Source organism: Platalea leucorodia (assembly GCF_965183815.1).
Source record: "Platalea leucorodia genome assembly, chromosome: 1".
Lineage (NCBI taxonomy): Eukaryota > Metazoa > Chordata > Aves > Pelecaniformes > Threskiornithidae > Platalea > Platalea leucorodia.
This window is the reverse complement of record NC_138823.1, coordinates 128,150,537-128,166,862: the sequence shown is the minus strand read 5'-3', so window position 1 is coordinate 128,166,862 and position 16,326 is coordinate 128,150,537. Positions and strand designations below refer to the sequence as shown.

General features: G+C 39.1%; 1 protein-coding gene across 1 annotated transcript in view; it reads left to right on the top strand.

Moving 5' to 3' along the window:
- Window positions 1-238: 238 nt before the first annotated feature.
- Window positions 239-16,326, top strand: part of KCNH8 (potassium voltage-gated channel subfamily H member 8) — a gene marked incomplete at both ends in the record, with an annotated part of 195,412 nt that continues 179,324 nt past the window's right edge. Inside the window, one exon of the mRNA XM_082315341.1 lies at window positions 239-314. Within this exon, the coding sequence (XP_082171467.1) occupies window positions 239-314 (76 nt within the window). The remainder of the gene's footprint in view (window positions 315-16,326) is intronic.

Below are 16,326 nucleotides of genomic sequence, written 5' to 3'. Positions count from 1 at the left end.
CCCGGCAGCCAGCGGCGGGGGCGGGAGCGCTCTGCGCTGCCGGGGCTGACGAGCGGGGGGCTCCCGGCGCCGGAGGCGGCGCGGCGGCATCCCCATCCTCCTCCTCCTCCTCCTCCCCCTCCCCATCCTTCCCTCCCTCCGCCTCCTCTCTCCCTTCCCCCGGGCGCCCTCTGCACTTTCTTCTCGAACCACCCTCGCAGGCAAACTTTGATGGGGAACCTCGCACCGCGCTGGAAAAATGCCGGTTATGAAGGGATTACTGGCACCCCAGAACACCTTCCTCGACACCATCGCCACCCGGTTTGACGGCACACGTGAGTCCGGGCTGGGGCAGCGGGCGTCGGCTCCGGGCGCCCAGAGAAGGGGATGCACGGGGGGCACCGTGCATACGGTGGGAGCCTCCTCTTCCTTCCCCTTCCCCCTCCGGGGGTTTCCTTGGTACCAGAAGCCGGGAATGAGGAGGGGGACGCGAGGGAGCTCCCAGCCTTTCCCGCTCTCTTGCCTGGCTCCTCCACAGCTTTGCAGGTGAGGAGGGCGCTGGGTGCCCTCTCCCCCCGACCCCCGGCAGGGCCGGGGCCAGGGCGAGCCGGGCTGCCGCTGGAGCCAGGGTCTCCGCAGGAAAGTTGTGCGTGGGGCTGGGGCTTCCCCTCCCGCCCCCCGCCGCTGGCAGCCGAGAGACCGCGAGGCAGGCTTCAGAGCCTGGGCAGGGCTTTGGCAGGAGGTTTGGGGATTTTTTTTTTTTTCTTTACTGCCCCCAGCCCCGCTATTAAATCCCCCTAAAAGCTGAATTCCCGTGAGTCGGGCTCAGCAGCGGCAGCAGCTGTTGCCGGGTGTTAGTGGAGGGAGGGAGGAAGGCGGGGCCCTTCAGCGGCAGCGCTGGCAGCGCCGTCCGGCTGCAGCACCATGGACGGGGCCCGGCCCCACGCGGGTCCCGGCGGGGCGGCGTGGGGCTCCGCTCCCGGCTCCGCTGCCCGCTCCGCTCCTCCCGCGGCGCCCGCCTCGGCCCCGCTCGGCAGCTCCCGGCGAGGCGCTGCCTTAACGCGCGGAGCTGGCTCCCGTGCGGGAAGTTGGCTCGGTCCCCCGCGGCCGTGGGTTAGGAGTTGCCCGGATCTTGAGTTTTGGTTCTTCTTTAATGGGGCTCATTTATAGGGGGAGGGGGCGGAATTAAAAAAAAGGGGGGCGGAAGAGAGAGCAGATTAGGGCTGAAATGAACTTCCTTCCTCTTAATTCCCTTTAAAAGAAATCCAGACATCCAAAGTGGAGCAAAAACAAACTCATATTTGAGTCGCTGTCAGGTGTTTTGTGACTGAAAACGTTGCAGTCTAATGGGTTTGATATCTTCTTGATTATGTATCTATTGGCATTTTCTCAATGGCTTGGTTAGTGTGCGATTAAGACAACTGAACTGTGATTACTGTGTCAATAAGTTGTAAAATGTCAAGAAAATGATATAGTCACTGAGATCAATTGCAGAGAAGCACAGAACTGCATTATAGCTGCTCTGCTAGTCTGAGGATACATAGCTAATTATGATTCGGTGCTGTATGTAATTGATACTTCATTATAAAGCAATTCCTCTTAAAACTACTTAGATGTACCTTTAAATTCCTTCGACTACAGAACTCGGTCCTTTTCCCCCATCCTCCACTCTTTTATTTCTATAAAGCATATGGGTATTATTTACAGCATATTGAAGCATGCAGCTCTAATAGGAGTTTTGTTGCTGATACTGTCATTTGTCAGAAAAGCAGTTCTTCCTCGCTTTGTGCTCAGGACCCTCCCCCTTTGCAATGGCTTCCTTTCAAAGGATGGAGCACACAGCCTACGAGCTGTACACACAAACATTTCATGAACTCTATATTGTTCTTCAAAGATCCAATTTAGCAAGCAACATTAGTGATGAGATGCATACCTTTTATTTAATAAAATGCTAGAAAAATGTCTAATCCCCATGTTTACCAACAGACAAGTGTGGTAGAAAGTTTATTGCTTAGCTGAATTCTATAGCCAAATGTACCTACTTTTTTTAAAAGCAATAATCTACTAACTAACCTTCATGAAGTCAATTGGGCCAGTCTTTTCTTAAACAAGAAGAAACAGACCCCAGTGTCTTATTTTGAAATCTCTGATGCTAACAACTCATCTACATTTTCCTGGAATATAATTGAAAAAGAATGTAATCAGGTATTTAAGTACCCCAAGAAAATACAGCACATTATATTTTATCACAGGCAGTGAAATTTTTCTTTTTGGTTAGCGCTTCAGAATTCGGCTTAAATATTAAACAGGTCTAATCTAGAAGTCGTCATTGTATGATTATCAGCATATGAAATATTCCCAGAACTTCACAAGGGAAGACTTTTTGTGAACTACATAGTCTTACATCTAATAAAACTTTAGAGGATGGTACTATTCTGTGGAAAACTGGTAGTGTGCCTCTTTAAATTAAAGGCTAACATAACATCTCTTTTAGAGTGTTAGAGTAAAATGATGAATCAACTTAATGTTCTTCTGAAACAGTTATGTATACCAATCCACATCATAGCTCAATTTAAAATCTTCAGAAGTAGCTCATCTCCTTTGTTGCTTTGATACATCATCTTTTTTTCCTTTAAAATGATAGATTTAAATATAAAAATATTGATTTTTTTAACTGACTTTTTTTTTTTTCAAATAAAGAAGTGCAATTTTGCAAAATGTGTATACATATCTGAGTGTCAGGTAGAAACAGTAAAGCAAATTTTGTTTTCATTTAAATTGTCTGGTGGAGGTTGTTCAGGTGGTTAAATCTGGAAGTAATACTGATACCTAATCCTTGCAGGAATCAGTCCCATGTCTTACTAGTTTTATAGGTGATACAGTCTGTGAAAGGAATAGAACTGATACATGGCACTGAACCTGAGGCTGTGTTTCGTAAACTGCTTTGACCTCATACGTGATGATATTTAAATGTTAAAATATGGTCTTCTGTCAAAGGACTCTTTTTTTTGGTTGTTGTTTTAACGTAGTCTGTAGTTAACAGACCTCCTTTTATTTTAAGCCTCTGGGAAGGATATATTGTGTTGTCATCAGTGATAGACTAATCCACCAATGCATCTTTAATCCAGAAGAGGGATAATTCTAATTCTGGGCAGCAGTGCAAGAAAGGATTCCAGATAATATTAGAAAATATGCTTTGCACGGAACTCTTCAAAAATTCATTCCCATAAGTCTTTTAATTTTACTATTGCAGCTATTTATGTCTAATTAGTAATTATAAATCACATTAAGAAAAAACTGCATATCTCACAAAAGCACAGATAATAACTGCTTGACAGATACTTCAGCTGCTTAGAAGTCTCATGGTAGATATTCTGTATTGTTATGTGTATGTTACACATACATATTCTCTATATATCAAACCGGTGAATATATGCTAAACAAAGAGAATTAGGTTAATGTTAGGGTGACTCTTAGCTGTGCAGGAGATCACAGAGATCTCCTACAAAGTTCCCATTACCCATGTTGCATATATGGAAGAACAGCATTAAGGGTTTACCTATCTGGATTTCCATGACAGAGCTCTTAGATTTGCCTGTGTGCAATTATATCTTCACCTTCTTACAACTCTGAACTGTCTTTTGTGTTCCTGACATTGTAGTTTAAGTCAGTGCTTTCTCAAAGGGCTTTCCTCTGCCCACCAATAATGAAGTGCCAGGTCATCCAAATACTTTTTGCCCTCTTTGTTAGCAATGTGTTTATGTGGTTATTGCTCATTCAGAAAACAAACATACACATTTTCAAATTAGAAAGTTGTGGTTTGTTTTTTTCAGATTTTTGAGACAAAATATTATTTTCAAGCATGAAAATATTTCAAATATAAGCCTGTAATTACACCTCTCAAATATTATGAAAGTAAATGTCTGTAGTGAGTTACTTCAAGCTTTTGAATGGAAAATTTGTAGATTTTTGCTTCTCATCCCTATTTAGATTAGGAAAAGCATTCAGAAATGGTTGCATGGTAGAAAATTATGTTCTATTGCTTTCACATATATAAATATATATAAATACATATTCTATATCTACTATTTACTTATTCAAATAGATAAATCCACACCAGAGGTGGCTGTTTTTGCAAATTTGTGACAGTTTCTCAGAGAGCAAAGCTAAAAGAGATCCAGCAAATGGCCTCATTAATTTGTATTTTACACAAAATTATCATACTTTTTATGGTTATACTATAAAATGACAGCTGAAGTTCTATAATTATCTCTTGTGTCTATCAAATATGATCAGTTTCCAAATTAAGTGTGTACTTCCACATCCTTATTAACAATCTTGTATGATCAGTCTAATCTGAAGATCAAGCTGAGTTAATTCCTTCTTGCTCACTGTCAATGGTGATAATTTGATAATTCCCTATTTGTAGAACAACTTCTACATTCAGATTTGTTTTCTAATTAGAAACTTGCTCAAGTATTAACAAACAGAACCTTGTACCTAAGCTGCAATTTTCATAACTTTTTTGGTCCTTACCAATCACATGGATTCAGTTTTCCAGTTGCTTCAGTTATCCTGAGGGGTGATCAAAAGGTACCTGATGAGAATGTACAGATTTAAGCATATCAAATTTGGTGTTAGCGTGCTTCCACTGGCATCGTGGGTAGAACCAGGTTCTCTCTTTTGAATAATCAGCAGTTGGTACAGAACTGAAAGCCTTTGTATACAGTGATCATCCCAGATTACAGAGGCAGATAGCTTGCATTCCTCCCACAGCCACCCCCATCATTTTCTTTTCATGCTCTTAAACAAACTGGTGAGGTCTGCCAGGTTGAGCCAGCGCACTAACACTTTCTGCAGTGTTCTCATCAAATTCTGTGTCTCATTCAGATTGACTAGTCTAGAGAGAATAGGATTCAATGTGCTGCTTAATCATAACATGGTTATCACAAAAACTTCAAAGGCAGCAAAGCACTTCTTGGCTACTGATGCTACTCAGAGGTTCTCCCACAAACAGGCTCAAGGAATTGCAACAGTGTCATGCGTATGGAAACAACGGCTGAGCTTTCCAGGGGGAGGACAGTATTGATCAGACTCCAGGATCAGAATGGTCCACCTCCCAAAGACAAAAGCCTGTGACCAAAGAAGGGTGAAAGACTCAAACTATGATAAGCACTGATCAACGTTAAAGAGGCTTCCAAGCAGTGACAGTGGAAAAGCTGGTGGCTTGTCAAACTCTCCCTCTGAAGGAGTGGAGGTGAAGTGAAGGTGGTCTAGCTCTTCCTGCTAGGGATCAAGTTAGTCAGCCAGAGGAAAATTTCCAGACACATATATAGTTGGTCTTTTTATTATGCATACTCATTTTGCCCTTTTTCTTATATCCTTGGATAAGTAAATAATGTGTTGTTTTGAATGAATCATGTATTTGTTGCTGCAAAAGTATACTGTCAGCATAAGAAAAATTCTTGCTTGTTCTCAGCTCAGAGCACAAAGAAAGCAAACGCTTTCCTTCCTGTACTTGTCAATGTAAGACATGGCCTGTGTTGCAGCTTGCTGTAGCTCTGTTACTAAAAAAAAAAAAAAGGCAAATATGATTTTGAATATAAACCAGGGGTTAAATGTTGGAATCTATGTTGTGCTGTTGCTCTTCACTGGAAGTAACCAAGAGGCTAGATTAAGTAGCTACTTGAAAAATCTTTTCCTCTTCTTTCAGCACAAGTGTTGGGAGTGTAGAACCTCATAACTTAAGGTGGTTTTATTTGGATGATCTTTGCTTTCAGCAGCTATAGGAACTTGTGATTCTAACTTGAGCTGAAGTTAGACCTAAAAGACGTAGAATTGGAGGGGTTTGGAGGCATCTTAAGACCATGTTTCTTAACAAATTCTTGAGTTCTGGTCCTAAGGATCTGGTTCAAGGAAAAAAAAGTGTGCGGGTGCCATTTTTAATATCTAGTCCCTGAATTAGTCTATAAAATCATGAAAATTCATTATTACTGTATGTTTATTCAGCATGTTATTGCTAGAGAAAATATTGATGTATTTGAATTGTCAGGTGGCGTTCTCTTAGTTTTTTGCTAGACAGAAAGAAGTTAGAATCACAATCCTGCAGCGCATCAATTCAGAAAGCTTTGTAACTTGTAAAGCACACCACTTTTAAGTCTGAGGTTCCAGGTTAATGTAAAATTAGACTAGTAGCCCACACTGTTCGATAAGCATTTGAAATTTACGAGTGGAAAAGAGTCATTAAATAAGGCTTTTTTTTTTTTCCAAAGTAATACAAGAATATTATCCTCGCTATTGTTACTGGGTAGAATTTTATATGTGAGCCTAAGAAACCTGGTACTCAGTGCAGTGATCAAAACAAATCTCTATATTTGAAGTGACATATATTTGAATGAACGTATACTTTGTCAATGGATTACAGAAGAAAATCTTTAGAGGGTTTCTAAATCTTAGATGATTATCAGGACTCCCACTAGGGATGTTCTGTAAATCTACTTTCCTTTTCTCCTCCAAATGTATGATACTGTTTTCTTCTCTGATAAAATTTCAGTAAGTAAATAGGTTTGCTCTGAAAATAGATTTATCTTATTGTTATCACTGCATTTATACATTCAGCTTCTATTTTATCCTATTTTTATTTTGTTTATGCAGGTAGCAATTTTATACACATTGCTGGTCTTTCTGGATGCAAATAAAATGTGCTCAGAGTATTGTTCAGAGCAACAGAATAACAGAAACACAACAGAAACACTGCCTTAAGCACATGTAGAAGTGTAAGCAAATATATATGCATTAATATATTACAATAAATCAGCAAACGTATGGGTTTACAGAGCATTAACTGCTGTTGGTACTATTCTGATGTAATGTATTTTTGAAAGAGAAGTAAGTTGCATGTATTTTTATCAGCTGTAGCCTGGAAAAGGTGAACAGAGGCAATTGCTACAGTAGTTCTGCATTTTCACAAGCTAGCTTACCTTAGCTTGTGTTAAAGTGACTAGAAGGTAAAAGCAATTGAGGAATAACCTGCTCCCAAAGTAATGTTTTTTTTCCTGTCCACTCAATCTAAAAATAAATAAATATGAAAGGGAGAAAAAAGAAAAGGGGGAGGGATAAAGAAACAAGAAAGCATTCTCAAACTGCAGATAAGAAAGACTTCCTCAACAGTAAGAAAAGTTGTCTTTTGGAGTTTCTCTTTGCCAAGTGCTTCTGGCTCCTTCTGTTTTCCGGGACTGATAATAGTAGTCAAAGGCTTTGGAACAGGTGTTATTCTTAAAATACTAGCATATTCTTAAAATACTAGCATATTCAACATCAAACTGGGCATCCCTAAAGCTTAATGCTCGGCTGTCAATCATTTAAAGGACAGCCAAAGCCACTTGTGTTATGGAGAGACACCTTGTCTGCCCTGTTGATCTTAGATGCAGGACTTGTTTTAAGAAATGTGATCCACTGTCTTATGATGTTGCAATGATTTGCCCCTTTTCAAGGAAGGGTGCTTTGTTTGTTGTTGGGGTTTTATTTGTCTGTTTAGTTGGTTGGTTGGGTTCGCCCCCCCCCCCCCCCCCATCATCTATTCTATTTTTGGTGGCTGCTTAAGACTAGGTCTAGAACTCTTTGATCCCCTGAGAGAAACCTAGGTTGAGTCAGTTGTCCCTGGGTCTTCAAGAGACACATTTCAGCAGAACATATTTTTGAGAGTTCGTGGCCAGTTCAATTACCTTCCATTAATGTTTTTCATCAGATTATATAAAAAGCATTCAGAATTGTGCAGTATTTAATCCTTAAAGCAGCACTGTTTCTTTATGAAGATCAGTGAATTCTGATAGGAATGCACTTATTCTGTGTAAGGAAGAAAGCAAATAAGCAGTAATGAGGATAGCCAAGGTAACTGTCCTAAAAAACTTCCAAAATGTTCCCTCTCAAGTGGAATGAAGGACGTAACTGGTTCTCTAGCTGAGTTTGTCCATCTTTGAGATATTAGCAAAAGTATTGACAATACAAGTTAAAATAACTGCCATTACCAGCCAGGTTTTCACAGAATTTTGTAATGGCAAACTGGCATCATGCAAAGTCAATGTTTTCATCAAAATGAAAGAAAATGAAGCCCAATTTTAAAAACTTCTGACCTAGCTCTACTTTCAGTGAGGCCAATATGAAAATTATTCCTGTTATAATCAAACTTTTTACTTCAGCGAGAACAGAATCGGTCAGGTACAACTTTTGCCATGGTGTTACAGAATTTTGCAAATCCCTGCGATAGCTTTTAACAGTTTTGCAATTAGAGTTTGTCTCTTTCTTAGAGTGACTGTAAATGTATCCTGCTGAGCTCATTGAAATTGTATCTGTATCTTATTTAGGGAAATGAATGAAGAGTCTGGCCCAAGACCTTAAAAGACCTTTCCAAATAGTACCTTAGCTTTTCCTATTTTTTCTAGTAAAGGTATTCCAAAAACTTTCATGCACTAAGTACGAAAACTTTTTCCTTAGTACCAAGCACAAAATAGAAATAAAAAAACCTTTTGTCTGTGTTTCAGGAACTATGAAGTTATATACTCTAAGAACAAATCATGAAATATCAGGAAATCATCTTCTTTGGAATTCACGGTATTTGACAGATAGTTAAAAGAAGTTAACACAAGTTTTAACAGAGAAAATTATTCATAGATCCAACAAATAAGAAAAAAAAAAAGAAGAAAATTTGTTGTCAGAAAAAGATTCATTTTTTTTTTTTAATAGATCAGTAATAAAAATGTAAATACATCCATGCATTGAGTCTGGGTTAGACATTCCTTGTGTCAAAAGAAGAAACAGAAGAAAAATAACTGCGATAAAATCTAACTTGAATTTTCTTTAATAAAGACATTTAATCTATTGTTACTTTATTTTTCTTTATGGTAAAATTAAAATGCAAGAGATTTTGTTTACAGTAAAGCAATTAAATGTCAGTATTTAGATGTATTACCTTTGGGGGGGGTTGTAGGCAGTTTTGAGGTATTATTATACAAAGTTGTTATTGTCCCCTTTTGAAGAGAAAACAGCTTCCAGTGTGCCAGCATTGAATTCACTTTTTCTCTAGGCATTGCTTATGACTGCTAGGAGTCCATGTTCCAGCTCTTAGGACTTTTAAGGGTTGAAAGTTGCCATGGTTATTTTGGTTTTCCTTCAGTTTGAACCTATAGAAATACAGAAAGATGCAGCTGGATAGCATGGACCCGAAACTCATTACTATAGCTTTTTTTGGTGCCCTTTTCTTTTTGCCTTCAATTTCCCTCAACAGCTTGTTATGATACGTGACCAGACATCTTATTCTTAATGTATGAAAGAGAACTCTAAGCTGGTAATTTTGTCATTTATTTGATTTTTACAATGACAAAATTGTCCGAAGACAAATAGCTTGACTTTTTTTTTTTCCTAAATGTCAGATATCTCCTGTAATGAGAAGAGTATGGTTGTGCATAAATTGTGCCTTTTCTCACATTTTGGAATTAACAATGACAAGAAACATAATTGGAATATTGTATTGTTTTACAGGAAAATATTTTTGTAGGAAAAACAAATTTCTTTTGTGGAAGATCAAACACCTTCTTTGGTAGGTAAAATAACTTCAATAAATCAATAATAATCATAGTATATCAGCAATAAGTTGATTTTTTTTTATGATCCCAGTGAAAATACACAATATTTTAATCTATGTCTTTCTTTTGAATATATAGATTAAGTTTGTGAGATAAGACAGTCATTGCATTTACTAATCTGTATTGTTTCTTTATTGAGCTGAAAGATCTTGAGGCTAGGAGTTTGGACTTTTCCACTTCAAGAACAGTGGCAAGAAGCATGCACCTTCTGAAACATGCAGTTATAGAACCATGTGTTAGGCATTTCAATAACTAAAATTTCAATATAGAAAAGTATAGTTCATAAATATTAATAGAAGAGGTTGAGCTACATATTTGCCAAGAATAAGGAAAGTTAACAGGAGCGCTGATTTTCAGAAGAAAATATATAGCTATAAGTTGTCACTGTTTCAGTGATGTACTTGGTCAGCATGGAATGAAAAAGGTGAGAGAATAGTGCAATTAGACACTATATTTTGGGGGCTCTTCAAAATCTTACTGTAGATTAGTGTTTGTGATTTTAAAATACATTGTGGCTTTAACAGCCCTGTTTTAAACAGAGCTGTGATACGATACAATATGGCCAAGTTACTACTTAGTCATGCTCAAGAGCTGCTTTTGCATTGGAAACAGAAAGCAGGATGCATTGGACATCCTGTATCTCTTTATTAGCTTTTTATATTGTTACAGAAATATTTACCTAAACTTTTTTTTTAAAGTAGACTTATAAGAGATTTTTAGAGTTCATCAGGAGAGTGGCTCTGGTGATACTGCCTTGCAGAGCGTGCATCTGAGAGCGGTTAGAGCACAACACGTTCTGTGCGTTTGTTGCAAACAAATTCTTGCCTGGAACTAGGCAGACAATGGCTCTTACATCGTACTACTGTTATGTCCCACCTGGGGAGAAGCGGGGAGGAGTGACAAAGATTCGCAAATCCTCTTGGTGTGGATTAAGGTGGGCCAACGCTAAAGGTCTGTACACAAACACCAGCTTTAATAGAAAGCTTCTGTAGAGACAAATATTGAGTACAAATATTCAATACCTGCCAACCCTCTCACAGTTATATTCACCCCAGCTATGCGGTTTTACGGAAAGTCAAGGTAGGCCATGCAATACTTGACTTCAATTTAACAACTTTAACAATTTAATCATCTTAGGAAAAGGGAAAGGGGGGGGGAGAGAGAGAGAGAGAGAGAGAAGGAAAAGAGAATCACTAGTCCTGGATCCAGTGTTGGTCCTGCCAACAAGGGTATTCGGTGAGGAGAGAAGGAGAAGTGAAGGTTCTTATAGAGATGTTGATTCTGCGCAGGGTGCTCAGTGATAATAATTCCACAAATCACACACACATGAACATGAGCACGAAGATAAACATGAGTACCGGCTCACACACGAGCACACACACACACACAGGCACGCAAACTACAGCACACTTATCAGGCTACGTGATTAGTATCAACCTGCCTAAATTTACACTTATTGGTTAGTGATTAACAGTTCATACACTATTGGTTTACTGTATTTAAATTACCCTCACTTGCAATGTAAATTAGCATGTGTGTGCCTTTCAGGTGTGGAGGGGCAAGTCTTTTCGGTCCTGAATTGAGTCGGTGGTCGTGATCTCCCCTTGCCATATTTACCTTTCACCTACTTTCTGTAGTTTTATCTTCTCTGGCCACTGTCCAGTCTTTGGTACCAAGATGTTCACTTTTATTGGCTTGTTAGCTGCTCTTCAAGGTTAGAGCCATTAGTTTTCCACAGTTTGTTATCTTTTAGCTCCCTCACAAATTGCTTTCCCAAGGCACAAGTGGTTAGTAATTTTGCTAATTGGAAAATTACATCAGTGACCAGTCAAACCAAGAGGAGCTATACCAGGACTGTCCCCCAGGCAGTAGGTGTGGTGGGGAATAAGATGCTTCACAGACCACAGGGAATGGGGCCAAGGCAAGGCCCCCCTGTCTCCACAGGACTCCCTCCCTCACCCTCACTCCAGGGTACTGTCCGGTCCTGGGTCCTAGTGACCATTGCTCTGCATTGTGGTTTTAGCACCAGGCTGTTTGAGACGTCTTGTTGTTTTACACTAGCAGTTCTCTACAACTACATTGAGTCCTTCTCTAAGGAAAAGGGGGGTAGGCTTGGCTATTTCACATCAGCTATGTGAACTCACTGTAGTGCTGTATGAGACAAAAGATGGAGGATTCATCCTTTCCATGCTTACAGGTGTGCCAAAGGTTGTGCTGGTTAAAGCCTACTTCCAGATTTTCTTCTCGTAGGGTGCAGGTTTGCACCCAACTATTTCCAATAGCTTTGACATCACTATAAGAGCTTGTCATTTTTCCCTCTTTGAATCTGTAACTTTTGTCTTCAAATTCATTAGCAATTACAGCTAATTATTTGATAACTCATTTTCATATCTGTAGCCAGTAGCCATAAGTAACATGTGAATTTTGAAAAAGCAGGCTATTGTCTTTAAGATGTATTAAAAGCCTTAAGAAAAAAATAGCTTATAAGTGACCTTAAATACAAAATTCATTTTTTTAAGTTTTATTTACAGTATGAACTGGAGCAGTGAATGATTTTCAGAGGGAAGGGGTAGTCTTATGTGGTAAACTGTACAAGTCATCTTTAGCCAAGAAAGAGAGAAGGAGGGAGCAGCTGCGAAGAAGCAGTGATTGACTGATGGGATTGCTGAGTGAGCAGCAGGTAGTGCTTTGGAATGAACTAAATGGCAGTAGCACTGTGGGAAGCTTCACTTCGGTGGAGAATATGGCCAGGGAAATGTTACTGTGAATGAGTATAGTCACAAGAGGATTAAAAGCACTCTCTTTTCTCAGAGAACAAATTACCTGTGGTCCTACCTAGTGCATAGTGGAAAGCCACCTGGCAGTCTTGGGTGTCATAGGCCAATGCATCTTCATTATCTTCTTGGTGAATGTTTAGCCACTAAAACCAATGAATTAAAGTCGTCATTTCATCATATTGTAACGTCTAGCTGGTTGATACGCGGGAAGGAAGCAATTCAAAGTAAGAGGTAGCTGGCTTGGTGAAATGCACAGTAAGGATTGACTATGGTAACTTGTTTGTTTGTTGTTTTTGGTTTTTTTTAATAAAGGACTACCTTTATAAATGACTAATTATATAAATAGAATGAGGAACCATTTTTGTTTGTTTTTGTTTTAACTGATTTTAGGTTTTTTTACATGTGGATGACTGGATAGCACATGATCTTATTCCTTCATAAACTTGCATGTAGTATGTTTGAAAGTCTGCTGTGGTTCTCATGTTTGCCTTCTGTCCTGCCCCTTTCCCAGAAGTTTCCAGTCCTACTATTGGGGTGGATCGGATCTGACCGAACAGCTGCTGAGCAGCTACAGATTGCATCCTGGCAGTGAACAGTCCCAGCTTAACTCCACGCATGGGGCTGTGAATTGCAGCAATTCAGTGCTGCTTCCCCAGGCAGCTGATTGATCCCTGCAGCAGAGGCAGTGATCAGCAAGAGTCAGGATGGACAGGTGGAAATTACTGCAGACATTTAATCTCATTAGTCATAATTCTTATACAAATAAAAAAGGCAGCTGTTGAGCTGTTTTCATACTGCTATGAGCAGGATCCAGATGGGGACCTGGGGTTTTGGTTCCAATTGCATCTCAGTGCTAATAACCAAAGCAGATCGTGGAAGCAGTAACTCTTGGAGAAATACACGGAGACTTTGTTGCCTGCCTCCGGTTGGAGCTATTGGAATTGCTCTTTTCACCCCACTTTTGTCCTAACTAAACAAAATAATTATGTATTAGAGATGTGCTTCCTTTTCACCCCAACAGTATCTTCAGAAAAGCAATTCTCTATCTGGACCTTTCAACACTTTGTATTTCAGGTATGTTTATAAATACAGAAACGTATATGCAGGTGATAACCTGCTTTAATTTCAGAAGAAGGCATGCTTCAGCTAGGAGTAGTAGTTCATGTATTCATCTTTCTGCTTGAACTGTCAGGGCAGCTGCAGGCCTCCTGTTTGTGTCTTTTGTGATGAATAATTTTAACATTACTAATTTCTGATGTCCTTTTTGTGGGTTTGTTTTTTAAACATAAATAATCATAACCTGATGTGGTATCAATCTCACCTGAAATATAACAAATTACTGAAGTAAGAACTTTATATAAATAGGTATGATCACTCACAGAAATCATGAAACAAGGAAAAGATTTCTTCCAATGCAGAAAACAGTCAGAGGGGGGAAAAGAAAAACAGCCACTATATGCATCATTAAGTAAGGTGTAAAGTATAGGTAAATTGTCCAGCTGACAGTCTCACAAGTGACAAGCAAATAGTACAAGGAGTGTCTCTTCCAGGGAAGCAGGAGACCAAATTCAGGGAATTATTAGCCACCTAAATAAATAAATAATCTGGAACTGTAGTCACTTATTCACCTTTTACCCTTATTCTGCTTTTAAAAACACAATTCCCTTTTATAAGTTCTCTGTAGGCAGTGTCTTCCAACTGAAAGGAAGAAAGACAAAGGCCAGAAAGCCCAACAGAAATACGGTATGACCCACACCATGATGGATAGATCTTAATAAGCCTGGTTTTGGGAGATGAGTGAAATAATTACAAGTAAAGCTAAGAGGTTAGAAGTAATTGGGGGAGTTACACTAGGTTTTTTTTCCCCAGCCTGATGTGGTTGATATGTTATTTTATAGGAACTGTCACCGAAAAAAAATACTTTCAGGGGTACAATTAAAGGTTATGAAACACTTTCTGCCACCTTTACACATTCTGTTCTATGTTGGGCTGACTTTCTAAGATGAGCGAGAATGAAGGGAGAGAAACAATTTTTTATATTTATAGCTTGAAGGTATTGTCTCCTAACCTTTTTGATGGTCAGAAGTACATAAAATTGATTGCTCATGTTTAATTAAAATGTACATAATAACTCTAATGAAAATATTTTTCTAAAGTGAAGTTAATGAAAAAGAATCTTTGTAATAGTGTTTCTTAGTTTGATAGTTGCTCTTTTTCCAGCTATTAAACTTTAACATATTGCTGTGCAGAGGACAGTGATTTTATTTCATCTGTTTTAATGCTCAGAGCATTGTAGCAGTTTGCATAGCACTTGAATGTTTTGGTGTTCATTTATCATGGCTAATTCGTAGCTTCCAGGGAGAGCTTGTAAATGGCACAATAAACAAAATATAATAATAGAATAGTTTGCTCTTGAAAGCAGGTGCTTCCTGATCACTTTTGAGGCTTGGCAAGCAAAGTTTGTGGTAGTAAACCACTGCAGTGAGCGTTCTGATAGCTTGACTTGGGGGGGGGGGGGGGGGGGGGAATCTTTGCCTTTTGACAGACCTTACCAGTATCTTCTTTGGTACATAAAGCAATGCAATCTTGGGCCACATGACATGAAATATCTCTCAGGCTGAGGATGCAAAGTGGGAAATGCTCTCCAGCCAGACCCGGTCAACTTCCATGGCATGCTGTTCTGCTGCAGGGAAGTACCAATGCCTCTCTTGTTCCAGGAACCCATGTGCCAGATTGGTATGTGATTAGCAGATCAAATATCAGTGCTGGCAGCTACGTATGCAATGTGGGCACTTGACAGGAAAGCGTCCAAAGTACTGCACTGTGTGATACTCAGGCCTGTGTGCCGGGATTATGAGGCAAAAGCCAAGAGCTGTTCTCTGTATTATCAAGAAGGTAAAATAATACCTAGAAATAAAACAAATTGCATCCATAGAAATTCTATTTCTTTCTACCAGTGCTGCTACTCCATGGTAAAGGGTATGTTTGTAATGGTTGTCAAATTCCCAGTGCTTCCTGAATGAATTTGTACTTGCACTTATAATCAAGCATATGGTGTTATTATGAAAAACAAAACCAAAAAACGTCCTGTCATTCTGAACCAAAACATTTATCTTCAGTTTTTGATTATCTGAAATTTTGGATCAATTCTGCAATTTTATCAGGGTTTTAAGCTTAGAAAGTAATTTTCAGAAGCTTTTTGTATTTTGTTACTCAAGAAAGGTCATGATGATCAAAATAACTTCAGGATCTCTAGTAGCATCTAAATAGTTCAGTTGCTCAAGCGTAGTGGTAAAGGACTTGATAATTGTAAGAGAAGAGAAATAGAGAAGTTGGGAGAATGAGGGATGTATCTTATTTCCACAACTGCAAACTACTACCAGAGTTGGTTATGAGACTTTCACAACCAAAAGCCACCCTTGCACCGTATCTATCCCATTCTTACCGATGTATTTCATACCCTTAATTATTTCTGTAGGATAGTTACTTCATATGAATGGCTTATTGAACACAAGAAGCATGTTTCCATCCTTACTGTGTATTTCCAAAATTACTCTCATAAAAAGACATCCTAACAAGACCAGGCTAACAAAAAATGTTAAACTTAGCTTAAACTATACTGGTGACAAACCTGAGGGAACAAAGCACAAAACTAGATAGTCTAGGTCACAGGAACTCATCCTGCCTTAGAAAAAGATATCTCTTTTTAATCTTGGAATGTTCTCAGTCACAGACCTTGAAGAAGGATTTTTCATGACAAGGGATTTTTTCATGACAACCTATGCTAGGATGAAACAGCAAGTCTATAAAGAGGAATTCTATCTTTACATGCAATACGTATCTTTCACAACATTAATGCTCCCTCAGCAAGACAAAAACTTTTCATATAAATGTTGTTATAAATGTCTAAGATAAAAAAAAGTGCTCCT